The sequence below is a fragment of the Budorcas taxicolor genome, chromosome 21 (genome assembly GCF_023091745.1).
Source record: "Budorcas taxicolor isolate Tak-1 chromosome 21, Takin1.1, whole genome shotgun sequence".
Lineage (NCBI taxonomy): Eukaryota > Metazoa > Chordata > Mammalia > Artiodactyla > Bovidae > Budorcas > Budorcas taxicolor.
Window position 1 is genome coordinate 60,202,748 of NC_068930.1, and position 21,332 is coordinate 60,224,079.

Sequence of the window (21,332 nt, forward strand, 5' to 3'; positions counted from 1 at the left end):
AATGGCAACTCACTCCAGTACACTTGCCTGGAAAATCCCATGGACGAAGGAGCCTGGTAGGCTACAGTCCATGGGGTCGCGAAGAGTCGGACATGACTGAGCAACATCACTTTCACTTTTCACTCTCATGCATTGGAGAAGGAAATGGCAACCCACTCCAGTATTCTTGCCTGGAGAATCCCATGGACAGAGGAGCCTGGTGGGCTGCCGTCTATGGAGTCGCACAGGCTCGGACACGACTGAAGCGGATTAGCAGCAGCAGTAGGTGGAAGGCAGTGAGAAAATAACCCTCGGGGAGGCAAGGGGAATTATCAGTAGAGACCACTGGGTCATTGGCTATAATAGGATTAATATGTTGAACCAGACTTGGTTATCTCACGCTTCTCCTGTGTCCTGGCAGTAATCTGGTGGTGCAGCAACAGTCACTGGACCAGACATTGATCCACTGAAAGAGAGTGCGCTCTCTCCTGGATGGACGATGAACGCTCAGTATGAGAACGTCTCAGTATGAGAACGTCTCAGTGTGAGACGTCTCAGTATGAGAAAAGCTGATTTCCAAGCCCCAGCCACCAAGCCCTCTCATCCTCCCAGTTTAGCCAGCGTCTCCTGGCCCACTCTCCTGTCCTAACCCCTAATACTGGAGTGACCCGGGACTCAGTTCTTAGATCTATTCTCTCACTCTCTCAAGATACCTGGTCCAGTTTCAGGTTTTTAAATACATCTTTATGTGGATGATTCCCAAATTAAAACCTCCCATCTCACTCTTTCCTGAACTCTAGACTTATCTATAACTGTCTAATGACATCTCCATATGCATGTCAGCCAAGTATCTCCCACGGAACTGATCCCATACTGCACTCCTAACCCTCACACAAACTTCCTCCATGTTCAGCCTTGTTACTCACTCAGTCATGTCTGTTTGTGAAGTGGTCAAACAAGAGATGGCAAGAGTGAACGTCGACATTCTAGGAACTAAAATGGACTGGAATGAGTGAATTTAACTCAGATGACCATCATATCTACTACTGCGGGCAGGAATCCCTCAGAAGAAATGGAGTAGCCATCATGGTCAACAAAAGAGTCCGAAATGCAGTACTTGGATGCAGTCTCAAAAATGACAGAATGATCTCTGTTTGTCTCCAAGGCAAACCATTCAGTATCACAGTAATCCAAGTCTATGCCCCAACCAGTAACGCTGAAGAAGCTGAAGTTGAACGGTTCTATGAAGACCTACAAGACCTTTTAGAACTAATACCTAAAAAAGATGTCCTTTTCATTTAGGGGACTGGAATGCAAAAGTAGGAAGTCAAGAAACACCTGGAGTAACAGGCAAATTTGGCCTTGGAATGCGGAATGAAGCAGGGCAAAGACTAATAGAGTTTTGCCAAGAAAATGCACTAGTCATAGCAAACACCCTCTTCCAACAACACAAGAGAAGACTCTACACATGGACATCACCAGATGGTCAACACTGAAATCAGATTGATTATATTCTTTGCAGCCAAAGATGGAGAAGCTCTATACAGTCAACAAAAATAAGACCAGGAGCTGACTGTGGCTCATATCAGGAACTCCTTATTACCAAATTCAGACTCAAAGTGAAGAAAGTAGGGAAAATTGCTAGACCATTCAGGTATGACCTAAATCAAATCCCTTATGATTATACAGTGGAAGTTAGAAATAGATTTAAGGGCCTAGATCTGATAGCTAGAGTACCTGATGAACTATGGAATGAGGTTCATGACATTGTACAGGAGACAGGGATCAAGACCATCCCCATGGAAAAGAAATGCAAAAAAGCAAAATGGCTGTCTGGGGAGGCCTTACAAATAGCTGTGAAAAGAAGAGAGGCGAAAAGCAAAGGAGAAAAGGAAAGATATAAGCATCTGAAAGCAGAATTCCAAAGAATAGCAAGAAGAGATAAGAAAGCCTTCTTCAGTGATCAATGCAAAGAAATAGAGGAAAACAACAGAATGGGAAAGACTAGAGATCTCTTCAAGAAAATTAGAGATACCAAGGGAACATTTCATGCAAAGATGGGCCCGATAAAGGACAGAAATGATATGGACCTAACATAAGCAGAAGATAATAAGAAGAGGTGGCAAGAATACACAGAAGAACTGTACAAAAAGATCTTCATGACCCGGATAATCACGATGGTGTGATCACTCATCTAGAGCCAGACATCCTGGAATGTGAAGTCAAGTGGGCCTTAGAAAGCATCACTATGAACAAAGCTAGTAGAGGTGATGGCATTCCAGTGGAGCTATTTCAAATCCTGAAAGATGATGCTATCAAAGTGCTGCACTCAATATGCCAGCAAATTGGGAAAACTCAGCAGTGGCCACAGGACTCAAAAAGTCAGTTTTCATTCCAATCCCAAAGAAAGGCAATGCAAAAGAATGCTCAAACTACCACACAATTGCACTCATCTCACACACTAGTAAAGTAATGCTCAAAATTCTCCAATCCAGGCTTCAGGAATATGTGAACTGTGAACTTCCTGATGTTCAAGCTGGTTTTAGAAAAGGCAGAGGAACCAGAGATCAAATTGCCAACATCCGCTAGATCATGGAAAAAGCATGAGAGTTCCAGAAAAACATCTATTTCTGCTTTATTGACTATGCCAAAGCCTTTGACTGTGTGGATCACAATAAACTGTGGAAAATTCTGAAAGAGATGGGAATACCAGACCACCTGACCTGCCTCTTGAGAAATCTGTATGCAGGTCAGGAACCAGCAGTTAGAACTGGACATGGAACAACAGACTGGTTCCAACTGGGAAAAGGAGTACGTCAAGGCTGTATATTGTCACCCTGCTTATTCAACTTACATGCAGAACACATCATGAGAAACGCTGGGCTGGAAGAAACACAAGCTGGAATCAAGATTGCTGGGAGAAATATCAATCACTTCAGATATGCAGATGACACCACCCTTATGGCAGAAAGTGAAGAGAAACTGAAAAGCCTCTTGATGAAAGTGAAAGAGGAGAGTGAAAAGTTGGCTTAAAGCTCAACATTCAGAAAACGAAGATCATGGCATCTGGTCCCATCACTTCATGGGAAATAGATGGGGAAACAGTGGAAACAGTGTCAGACTTTATTTTTGGGGCTCCAAAATCACTGCAGATGGTGACTGCAGCCATGAAATTAAAAGACACTTACTCCTTGGAAGGAAAGTTATAATCAACTTAGAGAGCATATTCAAAAGCAGAGACATTACTTTGCTGACTAAGGTCCATCTAGTCAAGGCTATGGTTTTTCCTGTGGTCATGTATGGATGTGAGAGTTGGACTGTGAAGAAGGCTGAGTGCCGAAGAATTGATGCTTTTGAACTGTGGTGTTGAAGAAGACTCTTGAGAGTCCCTTGGACTGCAAGGAGATCCAACCAGTCCATTCTGAAGGAGATCAGCCCTGGGATTTCTTCGGAAGGACTGACGGTAAAGCTAAAACTCCAATACTTTGGCCACCTCATGTGAAGAGTTGACTCACTGGAAAAGACTTTGATGCTGGGAAGGATTGGAGGCAGGAGGAGAAGGGGACGACAGAGGATGAGATGGCTGGATGGCATCACTGACTCAATGGACGTGAGTCTGAGTGAACTCCAGGAGTCGGTGATGGACAGGGAGGCCTGGCGTGCTGCGATTCATGGGGTCGCAAAGAGTCGGACACGACTGAGTGACTGAACTGAACTGAACTGGACTGTAGCTCACCAGGCTTCTCTGTCCATGGAATTCTCCAGCAAGAATACCGGAGTGGGTAGCTATTCCCTTATCTGCAGATCTTCTCAACCCAGAGATAAAACAATGGACTCTCGCACTGCAGGAAGATTCTTTACCATCTGAGCCACTAGGGACGTCCTCCTCATCTCCATTAAGGGAACTGCATTATTCCTGCTGCTGAGTCCAGAAACCATGGTGCCATTCTTAACACCTCTCTTTCTGTCACACCCTGTATCCAATCCATCAAGAAATCCTACTGACTTTAGCCTCAAGGGGTATGTGTATAAAACCCAGTCTCTCTCACCAGAATCACCCTGGACAAGCCAATATATACATTTAGTTATTAAGAAATTTATGAGGAATTACCTCATGCAATTATGGAGGCTGAGAAGTGCTATGATCTGCTGTCTGAAAGGTAGAGAAGAAGTGTGAGCACCAGGAGAGTTGGTGGTGTGACTCCTAGTTGGAGCCCAAAGGCCTGAGAACTGGGTTGTTGGGTGGGAGAGCAGAAAACAGATGTCCCAACTTGAGCAGGTGCAACAAGAAGCAGAAGGGGTGAATTCCTCTCTCCTCCACCTTTTTGTTCTATTTAGGTCTACAACAGACTGGATGATACCCACCCATACTGGGCAGGGCTGTCTATAGAATTCAAATGTTAATCTGGTCCAGAAACAGCCACACAGACATGCACAGAAATATGTTTAATTTGGGCACCTCTTGGAATCATGATGGTGTGATCACTTACCTAGAGCCAGACACCCTGGAATGTGAAGTCAAGTGGGCCTTAGGAAACATCACTACGCACAAAGCTAGTGGAGGTGACGGAATTCCAGTTGAACTATTTCAAATCCTTAAAGATGATGCTATCAAAGTGTTGCACTCAATATGCCAGCAAATTGGGAAAACTCAGCAGTGGCCACAGGACTCAAAAAGTCAGTTTTCATTCCAATCCCAAAGAAAGGCAATGCCAAAGAATGTTTAAACTACTGCACAATTGCACTCATCTCACACACTAGTAAAGTGATGCTTAAAATTCTCCAAGCCAGGCTTCAGGAATACGTGAACCGTGAACTTCTAGATGTTCAAGCTGGTTTTAGAAAAGGCAGAGGAATCAGAGATCAAATTGCCAACATCTGCTGGATCATGGCAAAAGCAAGAGAGTTCCAGAAAAACATCTATTTCTGCTTTATTGACTATGCCAAAGCCTTTGACTGTGTGGATCACAATAAACTGTGGAAAATTCTGAAAGAGATGGGAATACCAGACCACCTGACCTGCCTCTTGAGAAATCTGTATGCAGGTCAGGAAGCAAGAGTTAGAACTGAACATGGAACAACAGACTGGTTCCAAATAGGAAAAGGAGTACATCAAGGCTGTATATTGTCACCCTGCTAATTTAACTTATATGCAGAGTACGTCATGAGAAAAACTGGGCTGGATGAAGCACAAGCTGGAATCAAGATTGTCGGGAGAAATATCAATAACCTCAGATATGCAGATGACACCACCCTTATGGCAGAAAGTGAAGAAGAACTAAAGAGCCTCTTGATGAAAGTGAAAGAGGAAAGTGAAAAAGTTGGCTTAAAGCTTAACATTCAGAAAACGAAAATCATGGCATCCGGTCCCATCACTTCATGGCAAATAGATGGGGAAACAGTGTCAGACTTTATTTTGGGGGGGCTCCAAAATCACTGCAGATGGTGATTGCAGCCATGAAATTAAAAGACGCTTACTCTTGGAAAAAAAGTTATGACCCACCTAGAGAGCATATTTAAAATCAGAGACATTACTTTGTCAACAAAGGTCCATCTAGTCAAGGCTATGGTTTTTCCAGTGGTCATGTATGGATGTGAGAGTTGGACTGGAAGAAAGCTGCTGCTACTGCTGCTGCTAAGTCGCTTCAGTCATGTCCAGCTCTGTGCGACCCATTAGATGGCAGCCCACCAGGCTCCTCTGTCCCTGGGATTCTCCAGGCAAGAATACTGGAGTGGGTTGCCATTTCCTTCTCCAATGTATGAAAGTGAAAAATCAAAGTGAAGTCACTCAGTCGTGTCCGACTCTTAGCGACCCCATGGACTGCAGCCTACCAGGCTCCTCCATCAATGGGATTTTCCAGGCAAGAGTACTGTAATGGGGTGCCATTGCCTTCTGAGTGCCGAAGAATTGATGCTTTTGAACTGTGGTGTTGGAGAAGACTCTTGAGAGTCCCTTGGACTGCAAGAAGATCCAACCAGTCCATCCTAAAGGAGATCAGTCCTGGGTGTTCATTGGAAGGACTGATGTTGAAGCTGAAACTCCAGTGTTTGGCCACCTGATGGGAAGAGCTGACTCATTTGAAAAGACCCCAATGCTGGGAAAGATTGAGGGCAGGAGAAGAAGGGGACGACAGGATGAAATGGTTGGATGGTATCACCAACTCAATGGACATGGGTTTGGGTGGACTCCAGGAGCTGGTGATGGACAGGGAGGTCTGGCATGCTGTGGTTCCTGGGGTCGCAAATGTTGGACACGACTAAGTGACTGAACTGAACTGAACTGGTAGCTCAGATGGTAAAGAATCCGCCCGCAATGTGGGAGACCTGGGTTCGATCCCTGGGTTGGGAAGATCCCCTGGAGGAGGGCATGGCAACCCACTCCAGTATTCTTGCCTGGAGAATTCCATGGACAGAGGAACCTGGTGGGCTACAGTCCATATGGTCAGAAAGAGTGGGACACGACTGAGCAACTTTCACTGGCTCAGTCAAGTTGACACATGAAATTAACCATTGCAATTACTGAGGTTCAATATGCCGTATTTCATCAATAAACATAAGATAGACTTTTTTTCATATTTTAACATCTTGGAAATGGACGTTTTTATAATTGATGTCTTATAATCATCGTCCACTAGGTGGCACTCACGCCATAGTAGTCAATTAGCTATGGGGGCTATATCAATATTGTCTCCGTTCTTTATATTGTCATTACTTCCCTGGATCATTGGTATAATACCTGTTGAGCTATAATACTGCTTAAAATGATTTAAAATATTACATTATAATTTGGTATTGAAACAAAATAACTGTGGGTTCAGCAAGAGAGGAAAACAAAGCAAGGCCTATATTCATCAAAAAAAGCAAATGGCACTAAAGAATTACCACACTACCACATTTTCTTGTAGAACATTCACCAACTGTTTTATATGACCTAAGAGGAAAGAAGCCTATAAGTAGATGAAATTACATGTTTTACTGTGAAGATACACATGAAATTATTGCCTTATCATACACCAAGCTGGGGAAATAATGTCAGCAAAATCCATGCATCACCCATGATAATTATTAAAACATGGCGTTAAAGTTTAACTGGAAGAGTTATTCGTTTCTTTGTGTGAATAGAACCAAGTGTATCTTACACTCAATAAAGCTCATATTTGATGACATATGTTTATAACATTCTTCTGTTGGTTTTGCCTATGAACAACTAGTTGTGCGTGAACAGTTGCTCAGTCGTGTTGGACTGTTTGTGACCCTATGGACTGTAGTCCATCAGGCTCCTCTGTCCATGGGATTTTCCAGGCAAGAATACTGGAGTGGGTTGCCATTTCCTCCACCAGGAGATCTTCCTGACCCAGGGATCAAAACCTGCGTCTCCTGCATTTTCCTGCTTTGGCAGGGTGAGTTTTTACCACTGAGCCACCTGGGTTGAATTGGCTCCAGATTCTTAGGTAACCTTTTTCTCCAAAGGTTCTTTAAAACAATATGTGATATTATTTGTTGCATTAGAGAAAAAACCAAGGTTGGCTTGATTCTTTTGTGCCTTTAACATTGATTTACATTTTCTACTTCAAATAATCCAGACGTGTTTTTGCTTTTATTATTGGTTTCGCTTTCAGTTAAAAATTTAGTGTCTTATCAATTTTGGTTTCCTATTCTTACTATTTTCAGTATTGATTCATTCATTTATAGTAGAGAGTTACAATGTGCCAGGAAGAGAAATACAGAACCACCACCTTTGTTCATCACAGAAAGTCCCCACCACTTATAAGTTCTCAATCTTTAGCATCAACGTTTGCCATCTGAGATTCTACTTATTTATTCATTCTATATGTAGACATGTTTCTGTAGTTTATATCTATGATTTTTAATAGTTTATATTGTCAAGTTAGTTTAGTTTTCTTAAGTGTTGATTATTTTTACCATTTCCAAAGTAATCTTGCTTAGTCTATTTTGACTTTTGTTTCTAATATCTGTTTATTCTCTTTTTGACTATTCCCTTGGATCCATTCTCTGACTCTTCCTTGTTTGGTGCACTGAAAGGCTCATCCCTTTGAATTTCAATCTGTTGCTGTTCAGTTGCTAAGTTGCGTCTGACTCTTTGTGACCCCATGAACATCTAGGCTTCCCTGTCCTTCGTTATTTCTCGGAATTTGCTCAAACTCATTTCCAGTGAGTCAGTGATGCTACCTGACCATCGCACCTTCTGTTGCCTTCTCTTATTTCCCTCAATCTTTCCTAGCATCAAGATCTTTCCCAAAGAGTCAGCTCTTCATATCAGGCCAAAGTACTGGAGCTACTTGCGCTGCTTCAAGCAGGCTTCTGACTGCCAAACCAAGTAAATGGAGAGCCATATATCATTTACCCAACTCTACCTCTTACAAGCTGTGTGGCTTTAATCATATCAACTTAATCTGTAAAAATAACTAACATTACCCACTTCACCCTTGTTGTTGTGAATATTAAATGAGATGATACTTATAACACTCTGAATACAACTGCACTAGCTCAGTGTGTGGGAGCTATTAATATTATTTGTCTTTGGGTAGAGTGACGCTATAAATGAGAATAAAGCGTAATGTTTCAGAGTTCCCCTGCTTTAGGGTTGTTCATAGGATCTTACTTTTGTAGATCCTAAAAGTCTACCACCACCACCTCATCCCTGCCAGAGGATTCTGGGAAGACGGTAGAGTAGGCTGCACTAGGAATCTCTCTCCCCACACGGACAACAATTGCTCTGGAAGAATCTACCTGATGTAACTCTTTGCGAACTCTGGAGTCTATTGAAGGCTTGCAACTTTCAGAGGAAGACTTGGAGAGTAAACTGTGGTTAATTTCAGCTCTTAACACAGTAGAAGCTACCCATCCTTCATTTTCAGTCTCATGGCAAACAGTTTTGCACATGTTTCTGGGGCAGTTGCACACAGCTTGCAGGAAGCAGGGTGGGCAAAAAGAACTTTGTCCTCCAAATATTGCGGGTCTGTGCTCTGTTGGCTGATTGCGGCTCATCACACAAGTGCAGACGAAAAGCAGGGGCCATTCTTCTTGCACAGCTCTCAGTGTTGCAAGTCCCACTCTCCCCTGGTTGAAATGACTTCCAGGGAATTTAAAGGGCCTGGGCGTTTTGAACCCTTATTTACTCCTTAATTTCTCCCTTTTTTCCCTTTTTTAGAACCAGACATTAAAGACTAGACATCTCAGTTATTATCAAAAAGACTAAAGATATCAAGTGTTAGTTAAAATTTAGAGAAAAGAGAACACTTGTACACTGTTGGTGGGAATGTAAATTGATGCAGTCACTGTGAAAAACAGTGTGAAGACACCTTAAAAAATTAAGACTGAAAATACCATATGATCCAGCAATTCCACTTTTGGGTATATATCCAAAGGAAATGAAATCACTATCTTGAATAGATAGTTGCATCCCCATTTTCATTAAAGCATTGTTCAGAATAACTGAAATATGGAAACAACCTTAATGTTCACCAACAGATGAATCAATAAAGAAAATGTGGTACATATACACAAAAGAATACTATTTGGCCACGAAAAAGAAGGAAACCCTGCCATATGCAACAGTGGAGGAAACTTGAGGGCATTATGCTAAATGCAATAACTCAGAGAAAGTACTATAGGACCTCATTTATATGTTGAACCTATAAAAAAGTCAGTATCACATAAAGTATCTCCTCTGACCACAAGGAGATGATGTTAAAAATTATTAACAAAGAAACTGTAAAATTCCAAAACTGCGGGAACTAAATAAAGCACATTAAAACTAGCAACTACCAAAGAATAAATCACAAGGGAAACTGTAAAATACTTTGAGGCAAATGAAAATGAAACTACAATATGCCAAAACTTACAGGATGAAGTGAAAGTGGTACTATTGGAGAAATTTGTTACTATAAATATTTACATTAAAAATAAGGAAGAAACAAGAGCCTATTATATGGAGTGAAGTAAGTCACAAAGAGAAAAACAAATATTAACGTATATATATGGAATCTAGAAAGATGGTACTGATGAACCTACTTGCAGGGCAGCAATGGAGATGCAGACAGAGAGAACAGACTTGTGGTCACAGTGGTTGGGGGAGGAAGGAGAGAGTGGGATGAATGGAGAGAGTAACACAGAACCAAAAACACTACCATCTGTAAAACAGATAGTCAAAGGGAATTTGCTGTATGACTCAGGGAACTCAAACTGGGGCTCTAGGTAACAGCCCTGGAGAGGTGGGATGGGACAGGAGGTGGTAGGGGGGTTCAAGAGTCAGGGGACAGATGTATACCTATGGCTGATTCGCGTTGATGTATGACAGAAACCAACACAATATAGTAATTATCTTTCAATGAAAAATGTATTTTTTAAAAATTAAAAAAAGGAGTGACTGAGTGAAGGGAATCAAAGACTACAAAATTTCAATTATAAAATGAATAAGTCATGGAGATGAATAGGAATATCTTGGAGATGCTGCAATTTTGTTTCTAATAAAGCAAATATTGCAGTAAAGTGAATCACATGAATTTTTTTGATTTCCCAGAGTGTATAATGCAACCGATCAATGCAATTGATCAGTGATCAATGCAAAGAAATAGAGGAAAACAACAGAATGGGAAAGACTAGAGATCTCTTCAAGAAAATTAGAGATACCAAGGGAACATTTCATGCAAAGATGGGCACAATAAAGGACATAAATGGTACGAACCTAACAGAAGCAGAAGATATTAAAAAGAGTGGCAAGAACATGACCCAGATAACCACAATGGCTTGATCACTCACCTAGAGCCAGACATCCTGGAATGTGAAGTCAAGTGGGCCTTAGGAAGCATCACTATGAACAAAGCTAGTGGAGGTGACAGAATTCCAGTTGAGTTATTTCAAATCCTAAAAGATGATGCTGTGAAAGTGCTACAGTCAATATGCCAGCAAATTTGGAAAACTGAGCAGTGGCCACAGGACTGGGAAAGGTCAGTTTTCATTCCAATCCCAAAGAAAGGCAATGCCAAAGAATGTTCAAACTACTGCACAATTGCACTCATCTCATACACTAGCAAAGTAATGCTCAAAATTCTCTAAGCCAGGCTTCAACAGTACGTGAACTGCGAACTTCCAGATGTTCAAGGTGGATTTAAAAAAGGCAGAGGGACCAGAGATCAAATCACCAACATCTGATGGATCATCAAAACAGCAAGAGAGTTCCAGAAAAACATCTACTTCTGCTCTATTGACTACGCCAAAGCCTTTGACTGTGTGGATCACAACAGTGGAAAATTCTTTAAGAGATCAGAATACCAGACCACCTTACCTGCCTCCTGAGAAATCTGCATGCAGGTCAAGAAGCAAGTTAGAACTGGACATGAAACAACAGACTGGTTCCAAATTGGGAAAGGAGTATGTCAAGGCTGTATATTGTCACCCTGCCTATTCAATTTATATGCAGTGTACATCATGCAAAATGCTGGGCTGGATGAAGCACAAGCTGGAATCAAGATTGCCGGGAGAAATATTAATAACCTCAGATATGCAGATGACACCACCCTTATGGGAGAAGAACTAAAGAGCCTCTTGATGAAGGTGAAAGAGGACAGTGAAAAAGCTGGCTTAAAACTCAACTTTCAAAAAACAAAGATCGTGGCATCCAGTCCCATCACTTCATGGCAAATAGATGGGGAAACAGTGGAAACAGTGACAGAGTTTATTTTCTTGGGCTCCAAAATCACTGCGGATAGTGACTGCAGCCATGAAATTAAAAGACGCGTGCTCCTTGGAAGAAAAGTTATGACCAACCTAGACAGCATATTAAAAAGCAGAGACATTACTTTCCCAACAAAGGTCCATCTAGTCAAAGCTATGGTTTTTCCAGTAATCATGTATGGATGTGAGAGTTGTACTATAAAGAAAGCTGAGTGCAGAAGAATTGATGCTGTTGAACAGTGGTGTTGAAGAAGATTCCTGAGAGTCCCTTGGACTGCAAAGAGATCCAACCAGTCCATCTTAAAGGAAATCAGTCCTGAATATTCATTGTAAGGACTGATGCTGAAGCTGAAACTCCAATACTTTGGCCACCTGATGCGAAGAACTGACTCACTGGAAAAGACCCTGATGCTGGGAAAGATTGAAGGCAGGAGGAGAAGGGATGAGAGGATGAGATGGTTGTATGGCATCACCAACTCAATGAATATGAGTCTGAGTAAACTCCAGGAGATTGTGAAAGACAGGGAAGCCTAGCATGCTGCAGTCCATGGGGTCACAAACAGCTGGACACCACTGAGCGACTGAAAAACAACAGCAACAGCGTTGTACAGGAGGCAGTGACCAACGTAATCCCAAAGGAAAAGAAATGCAAGAAGGTAAGTGGTTGTCTGGGGAGGGTTTACAAAGAGCCAAGAAGAGAAGAGAAAGGCAAGGGAGAAAAGGAAAGATAAAACCAAATAAATGCAGAGTTCCAGAGAATAGCAAGGAGAGATAAGAGGCCTTCTTAAATGAGAAATGCAAATAATAGAGAAATGCAATACCATGGGAATGACTACGAATCTCTTCAAGAAAATTAGAGATATTGAGGGATCATTTCGTGCAAGGATGGGCACAATAAAGGATAGAAATGGTATGGACCTAGCAGAAGCAGAAGATATTAAGAAGAGATGGCAAGAATACACAGAAGAACTATACAAAAATGGTCTTAAAGACCCAGACAATTGTGATGGTGTGGTCACTCACCTAGAGCCAGACATCCTGGAGTGCAAAGGCAAGTGGGTCTTAGAAAGTATTACTACCGCAAAGCTAGTGGCATAATGGAATTCCAGTAGAAATATTTAAAATACTAAATGATAATGCAGTTAAAGTGCTGCACTCAATATGTCAGCAAATTTGGAAAACTCAGCAGTGGCCACAGGACTGGAAAAGGTCAGTTTTCATTCCAATCCCAAAGAAAGGCAATGCCAAAGAATGTTCAAACTACCGTACAGTTGCTCTCCTTTCACATGCTAGTAAGGTCATGGTCAAATCCTTCAAGCTAGGCTTCAACAGTATGTGAACTGAGAACTCCCAGATGTACAGCTGGATTTAGAAAAGGCAGAAGAACCAGAGATCAAACTGCCAGCATTTATAGAAAAAGCAAGAGAGTTCCAGAAAAACATCGATTTCAGCTTTATTGACTCCACTAAAGACTTTGACTGTATGGATCACAAAAAACTGGAAAATTCTGAAAAAGATGGGAATGCCAGATACATTATCTGTCTCCTGAGAGATCTGTATGTCTGTCAAGAAGCAATTGCTAGAACCGGACATGGAACAACTAACTGGTTCAAAAAATTGGGAAAGGAGTACAACAAAGCTATATATTGTTACCCTGCTTATTTAACTTATATGCAGAGTACATCATGAGAAACGCTAGGCTGGATGAAGCACAAGCTGGAATCAAGATTCTGGGAAAAATATTAATAACTTCAGTTATGCAGATGATACCACCCTTATGGCAGAAAGTGAAAAGAAACTTTAGTTCCTTTAGCCTCTTGATGAAAGTGAAAGACGAGTGTGGAAGAGCTGGCTTAAAACTCAACACTCAGAAAACAAAGATCATAGTATTCGATCCCATCACTTTATGGCAAATAGATGGGGAAACAATGGAAACAGTAACAGACTTTATTTTTGGGGTGCTCCAAAATCACTGCATATGGTACTGCAGCCATGAAATTAAAAGGCGCTTGCTCCTTGGAAGAAAAGCTATGACCAACTTAGACAGCATATTAAAAAGCAGAGACATTGCTTTGCCGATAAAGGTCCGTCTAGTCAAAGCTATGGTTTTTCCAGCAGTCATGTACAGATGTGAGGGTTGGACCATAAAGAAAGTTGAGTGCCAAAGAACTGATGCTTTTGAACTGTGGTGTTGGAGAAGACTCTTGAGAGTCCCTTGGACAGCAAGGAAATTAAACCACTCAATCCTAAAGGAAATCAGTCCTGAATATTCATTGGAAGGACTGATGCTAAAGCTGAAACTCCCACACTCTGGCCACCTGATGCCAAGAACCAACTCATTGGAAAAGACGCTGAGGCTGGGAAAGATTGAAGGCAGGAGGAGAAGGGGACAACAGAGGATGAGATGGTTGGATGGCATCACTGACTCAGTGGACATGAGTTTCAGCAAGGTCCAGGAGTTGGTGATGGACTGGGAAGCCTAGTGTGCTACAGTCCATGTGGTCACAAATAGTTGACCTGACTAGTGACTGATCAACAATAACAACAACTTCTTCACACCCAGAAGGATGATTGCTATCAAAAGACCAGAAAATAACAAGTGTTGGCAATGTTATGGAGAAACTGGAACCATTTTACACTGGAAATCTGAATGTAAAATAGTACAGTGCTGTGTAAAATAGTATTGCAGTTCCTCAAAAAATTAAAAGTAAAATTATCATATGATTCAGAAATGCCACTTCTGAGTATATACCTGAAAGAATTAAAAAGCAGGTCTTAAAGATGCTTTATTGACTATGCCAAAGCCTTTGACTGTGTGGATCACAATAAACTGTGGAAAATTCTGAAAGAGATGGGAATACTAGACCACCTGACCTGCCTCTTGAGAAATCTGTATACAGGTCAGGAAGCAGCAGTTAGAACTGGACATGGAACAACAGACTGGTTCCAAATAGGAAAAGGAGTACATCAAGGCTGTATATTGTCACCCTGCTTATTTAACTTCTATGCAGAATATATCATGAGAAATGCTGGGCTGGAAGAAACACAAGCTGGAATTAAGATTGCTGGGAGAAATATCAATAAGCTCAGAAATGCAGATGACACCACACTTATGGCAGAAAGTGAAGAGGAACTAAAAAGCCTCTTGATGAAAGTGAAAGTGGAGAGTGAAAAAGTTGGCCTAAAGCTCAACATTCAGAAAATGAAGCTCATGGCATCCGGTCCCATCACTTCATGGGAAATAGATGGGGAAACAGTGGAAACAGTGTCAGACTTTATTTTTTTGGGCTCCAAAATCACTGCAGATGGTGACTGCAGCCATGAAATTAAAAGACACTCCTTGGAAGAAAAGTTATGACCAATCTAGATAGTATATTCAAAACCAGAGGCATTACTTTGCCGACTAAGGTCCGTCTAGTCAAGGCTATGGTTTTTCCTGTGGTCATGTATGGATGTGAGAGTTGGACTGTGAAGAAAGCTGAGCACCGAAGAATTTATGCTTTAGAACTGTGGTGTTGGAGAAGACTCTTGAGAGTCCCTTGGACTGCAAGGAGATCCAACCAGTCCATTCTGAAGGAGATCAGCCCTGGGATTTCCTTGGAAGGACTGATGCTAAAGCTGAAACTCCAGTACTTTGGCCACCTCATGTGAAGAGTTGACTCATTGGAAAAGACTTTGATGCTGGGAGGGATTGGGGGCAGGAGGAGAAGGGGACGACCAAGGATGAGATGGCTGGATGACATCACTGACTCAATGGACGTGAGTCTGAGTGAACTCCGGGAGTTGGTGATGGATAGGGAGGCCTGGCGTGCTGCAATTCATGGGGTCGCAAAGAGTCACACACGTGAGTGACTGAACTGAACTGAACTGAACTAAAAGATGTATCCGTATACCTGTGTTTGTAGCAACACTATTCACAATAGATAAACATGGAAGCAACCCAAGTGTCCACTGATAGATGAATGGACAAGCTAAATGTCATCTATATGGTACAATTATTATTCAGTCTTAATCATGAAGAAAACCCTCATACAAGCTATTATATGTATGAACCTTAAGGCCATTATGCTAAGTGAAATAATCTAGTCACAAAAGGACAAATACTGTATGATTCTACTTATATGAGGCACCAGAGAAATCAAAATCATAGAAACAGAAAATAGGATGGTAGTTGTGAGACGCTGTGGGGAAGAGGGGTGTGGGGATTTATTTTTAAAAGGTATAGAGTTTTAAGATGAAGAAAGTTAAGGAGATGGATGTTGGTGATGGTTGCAGAATATTTGCATGTATTTAATACCACTGATGGAGAAGGCAATGGCACCCCACTCCAGTACTCTTGCCTGGAAAATCCCATGGACAGAGGAACCTGGTAGGCTGCAGTCCATGGGGTCGCAAAGTTGGACACGACTGAGCGACTTCACTTTGACTTTTCACTTTCATGCATTGGAGAAGGAAATGGCAACCCACTCCAGTGTTCTTGCCTGGAGAATCCCAGGGACTGGGGAACCTGGTAGGCTGCCGTCTAAGGGGTCACACAGAGTCGGACACAACTGAAGTGACTTAGCAGCAGCAGCAGCAGCAATACCACTGAGGGCTTCTCAGATGGTGCTGGTGGTAAAGAACCCACCTGCCAATGCAAGAGATGAAAGAGATGCAGGTTCGATTCCTGGGTTGGGAAGATCCCCTAGAAGAGGGCATCACAACCCACTCCAGTATTCTTGCCTGGAGAATCCCATGGACAGAGGAGCCTGGCGGGGTAAGTCCATAGGGTTGCACAGAATCGGACACAAGTGAAGTGACCGAGCACGTATCCAATACCACTGAACTATATACTTAGAATGGTTAAGATGTTAAATTTTGTTATGTTTATTTTTATTACTGTAAAACATTAAAAAAATCCATCTAAAACCCCTAATATGTCTGAGACCTAGGATCAGTTCATTAATATGGCAGATTTAAAAATACATCTTCTAACCCTTGGCTCACAGGTACTGCTTATACCAGTAAAAGTGCATTCCTCACCTGCCTTTGTCAAGTAAACCTTTCCACTTTGGGAAACAAGAGTAATATCTGAAGTATAAAAACTATGGTAAGTATTCTTTATGATATCATCATGAAAGTCAGCTATTAAATCAAAGGTGTTGCCGCCATCAATTGAAAGCCATACCTAAGGGAATAGAAAGACAATATCTCACTAAAGAGATGCCATGTAACAGTCAGCAATTACCTAATCTTCCTACATAAGAAAGTCATGCAGCATAACCCCATAACCATACTCCCACATCCATCATGCATTCATCCCCCCTCACACACACACACACACATGAGTGTAAAGACTCCTGACGTACTTGATCAACCCTCTATTCCCTTCCTAGAGTTTGTGCAATGGTGTATGTAGCAATCTTCAGTTTTATAAAAGATGCATAAAAGAACAAAGTTATTTCATCATCTCTCAACTGGGTCCTCCTTGTTCATAAAAGGATGAAGTGTTGCATGAATTGCTATATGGAGGAGAGTGCTTACCCATATTAAAATGGGTTAAGTGCTTATCCATATTAAAATGACTTTTGTGATGAATTCCTCTGTTCTAACAAGTTTTTTTTTGTTTGTTTTTTGTAGTATCTTCAGAGTTTTCTACATATAAGATCATATCACCTATGAACACAGATAATTTTGCTTCTTCCTTTTATATGCAGATTCTATAAAATTTCTTTTTCTTGTCTAATAACTCTGGTCAGAACTTCCAGTACTATATTGAACAGAAGTAGTGAGAGTGTGCTTCCTTGCCTTATTCCTTACCTCAGAGGAAAAGCTGTAAGTCTTTCACTGCTGAGTATAATGTTCATTGTGTGTTTCTTGTATATGGTTTTTATCATGTTTAGGTAGTTTTCTTCTATTTCTAGTCTACTACATGTTTTTATCATGAAAGTATGTTGAATTTTATCAAATGCTTTTTTGTATCAACCAAGATGATGTTGTGATTATTTTCCCCCTTCATTCTGTTAATGTGGTATATTACATTGTTCAATTTTCATATGTTGAACCATCTCTGTGTTACAGAAACAAATCCCACTTGGTCATAGTATGTATAATCTTTTTAATTCCATTGCTGAATTCAGTTTCCTAGTATTTTGTTGAGAATTTTTGTATCAGTATTGTCTAGGGATTTGATTTATAGTTTTCTTGTAGTATTCTTATCTGACTTTGATATCAGGTTAATGGTGGTCTTAAAGAATGACCTTGGAAATCTTCATTCCTCTTCATTTTTTTCTTCCCTTTGGCAAGAGTTTGAAGAGGTTTAGTGTTAATTCTTCTTTAAACATTTGGACCAATTCACCAATGAAGCCATATGCCCTTGGACTTTTCTTTATTAGGAGGTTTGATTACTGATTCGATTTCCTAACTAGTTATTGGTCTGCTCAGATTTATTTCTTCATGATTTAAGAATTAGTAGGTTGTGTGTTTCTGGGAATTCACCCATTTGTTCTAGGTTATCCAGGTTGTTAGCACACAACTATTCATAATATTCTCATATCCTCCTTGTTTCTGTGGCATCAGTTGTAACATCCCCTCTTTTAATTTTTAGATGAATCTTCGTTTTCTTAGTTTATCTAGTTAAGTTTTGTCAACAAACCAGGTCTTAATTTAACTGCTTTTTTCTGTTCCCTATTACATTTATCTTTCCTCTATTCTTTATTATATCCTTCCATTTGTTAGCTTTCAGTTTGTGGCTCTCCTTTGTTTAGTTCCTTAAGGTGTAAAATTAGGTGGCCCATCCTCCTAGGCAACTATTTAATTTTGTTGTCTCTTTCCTCAAATCCCCTCCCTTCTACATTTCTCCTCCATCATCACTCATAAATAATTTTGATTTTTTTTGTGAGAAAATAGAAGATACATTCACACATCTTCCATTACCTTAGCTCCCCACCTAACTGCTTTCGAACCCCAAAACCCTTCCTCCCTCCACTTACTATTGTCTGCTAAGATCAATCTCTTCACTAGTTCATATAGATTATCTCCTCTCACCTCTTCAGAAATGTCTCTCCAGTAGTTTGTTCTCTTTCCTGCATCATTAATTTTTCCCTCTCTACCAAGTAATTCCCAGAAGCACACATCATAATTCTTTTTATCTTAAAAAACCTCTTCTTTTGACCTTTCCTTTTTCAAATACTGTCACATTTCCCTGTTCTACTTTTCAGCAAAACTTTGCAAAAGGTTTGTTTGTATTCACTGTCACTAATTCCTCTCTTCTCATTCTCTCTTCATTAGGCTTTCCACCTCTCTGACCATCAGAGCAACTCCATTATTAATGTATAACCATTCAGCGGAGTAAGTGAAGAATTTACATCTATACTAGAGTGTAAAGTTTAATCTATACATACCTGATTACCGTAAGCATACAGAAAATGGCTTCGTGGGTGGAATATCATTCCAACAGGAGAAGAGAATGATGAAGGAAAAGAGAAAGGTGGAAATTTTTGTATTAAGTCTGGTTTGTTGTGTTTTAGGATCCTCACAGAGACAATGGTATTTTTCTAGAAATAGATAAAGAAGGAGCAAATGGTAAGATTTCTTTCCACCAACAGTACTACGTCTATGTTACAATTTTAAGAGTTTCTTGTTACTTGGATTTTGATTAAGATAGGGATACAACCTTTAACAGCATAGAACTGAAAGGATTAGCAGCTATTGGTATCTCTTTACTCTGCCTCCCCCTACTGTATAGGTTCATCTTGTAGATATTGAACATGAAGTAAAGAGGATTAAATAATTTGTCCAAGGTTCTATAACAAATGTCAAGGGGGGATTTATTGTAGAATCATTACTGAACTTGACAGGCTCCAATGCCCATTCACCAGAACTATAATGTCAAGTTACTTTTTAAAATGTGAACACCTAGGCCACACTACAGTTCTGTCAGATCATGATTCTGATGGGAATCAGAATATGTACCCCAAGGCATGACACTTCGGTATAAAGTTTATTTTATGCTGATATTTTAGATTCAAAAGAGGCAAAAAATTTCTTCCCTCATCTGACTAAAAGCAGCAATATCTGGGATATATGGCTGCCATTAATTCCTCTTCAGAGCATATCTACTCCCAGAAGGCAGCATGCAAACAAAACCTACCCCAGATCCCTTCTTCAGGTGAGCTTTAAGGCCCACAAGGACAGAAAAATCACTCAAACTTATTCAAACAAATATTATCATGGACTTTCTTAACTCCTGTTTGTCCTCCTGTAAACCCATTATCTTTTCACTTGTTTTCTTTTAAGTATCCTTCTCACTCAATTTCTTAAACTGTTAAGATGGTATGTAGCCTCCAAAATTTAACTACCTTTTGAGTTATTCATCATTGACTCATACCCACGTGTGTGTGCATTCAGTTCATAGTCAGTTGTGTCCAACTCTTTGCAACCCCATGGACTGCAGCATGCCAGGCTTCCCTGTCCATCACCAAATCCTGGAGCTTGCTCAAACTCATGTCCATCAAGTTGGTGATGCCATCCAACCATTTCATCCTCTATTGTCCCTTTCTCCTCTTGCCTCCAATCTTTCTCAGCATCAGGGTTTTTTCCAAGGAGTCAGTTCTTCGCATCAGGTGGCCAAAGTATTAGAGTTTCAGCTTCAGCATTGGTCCTTCCAGTCTTGATTTCCTTTAGGATTAACTGGTTGGATCTCCTTGCAGTCCAAGGGACTCTCAAGAGTCTTCTCCAACACCACAGTTCAAAAATATTGATTCTTCGGCACTCAGATTTCTTTATAGTCCAACTCTCACATCCAATACACGATTACTGGAAAAACCATAGCTTTGACTAGATGAACCTCTGTCAGCAAAGAAATGTCTCTGCTTTTTAACATGCTAAGTTGGTCATAGCTTTTCTTCCAAGGAGCAAGTGTCTTTTAATTTCATGGCTGCAGTCGCCATCGGCAGTGATTTTGGAGCCCCCCAAAATAAAGTCTGTCACTATTTCCATTGTTTCCCCATCTATTTGCCGTAAAGTGATGGGACTGGATGCCACGATCTTCATTTTTTGAAAGTTGAGTTTTTTAATATAAATTTATTGAATTGGAGGTTAATTATTTTACAACATTGTAGTGGTTTTGCCATACATTGACATGAATCCGCCATGGGTGTACATGTGTTCCCCATCCTGAACCCCCCTCCCACCTCCCTCCCCATCTCATCCCTCTGGGTCATCCCAGTGCACCAGCCCCGAGCACCCTGTCTCAAACCTGCATCAAACCTGGACTGGCGATTCGTTTCACATATGATAATATACATGTTTCAATGCCATTCTCCCAAATCATCCCACCCTTGCCTTCTCCCACAGAGTCCAAAAGACAGTTCTTTACATCTGTGTCTCTTTTGCTGTCTCACATATAGAATTATCATTACCATCTTTCTGAATTCCATATATATGTGTTAGTATACTGTACTGCCTCATTTTCTTTCTGGCTTACTTCACTCTAAATAGCCTCCAGTTTCATCCACCTCATTAGAACTGAAAGCTGAGTTTTAAGCCAACTTTTTCACTGTCCTCTTTCACTTTCATCAAGAGACTCTTTAGTTCTTCTTTGTTTTCTGCCATAAGGGTGGTGCCATCTCCGTATCTGAGGTTATTGATATTTCTCCCAGCAATCCTGATTCCAA

At 40.8% G+C, this 21,332-nt stretch overlaps 1 protein-coding gene across 1 annotated transcript in view; it reads right to left on the reverse strand.

The window, feature by feature from the left end:
- Positions 1-21,332, reverse strand: part of CATSPERB (cation channel sperm associated auxiliary subunit beta) — a 129,598-nt gene that overhangs the window by 42,486 nt on the left and 65,780 nt on the right. The window contains 2 exon segments of the mRNA XM_052659538.1: positions 16,699-16,843; positions 19,059-19,211. Of these exon segments, the coding sequence (XP_052515498.1) occupies positions 16,699-16,843; positions 19,059-19,211 (298 nt within the window).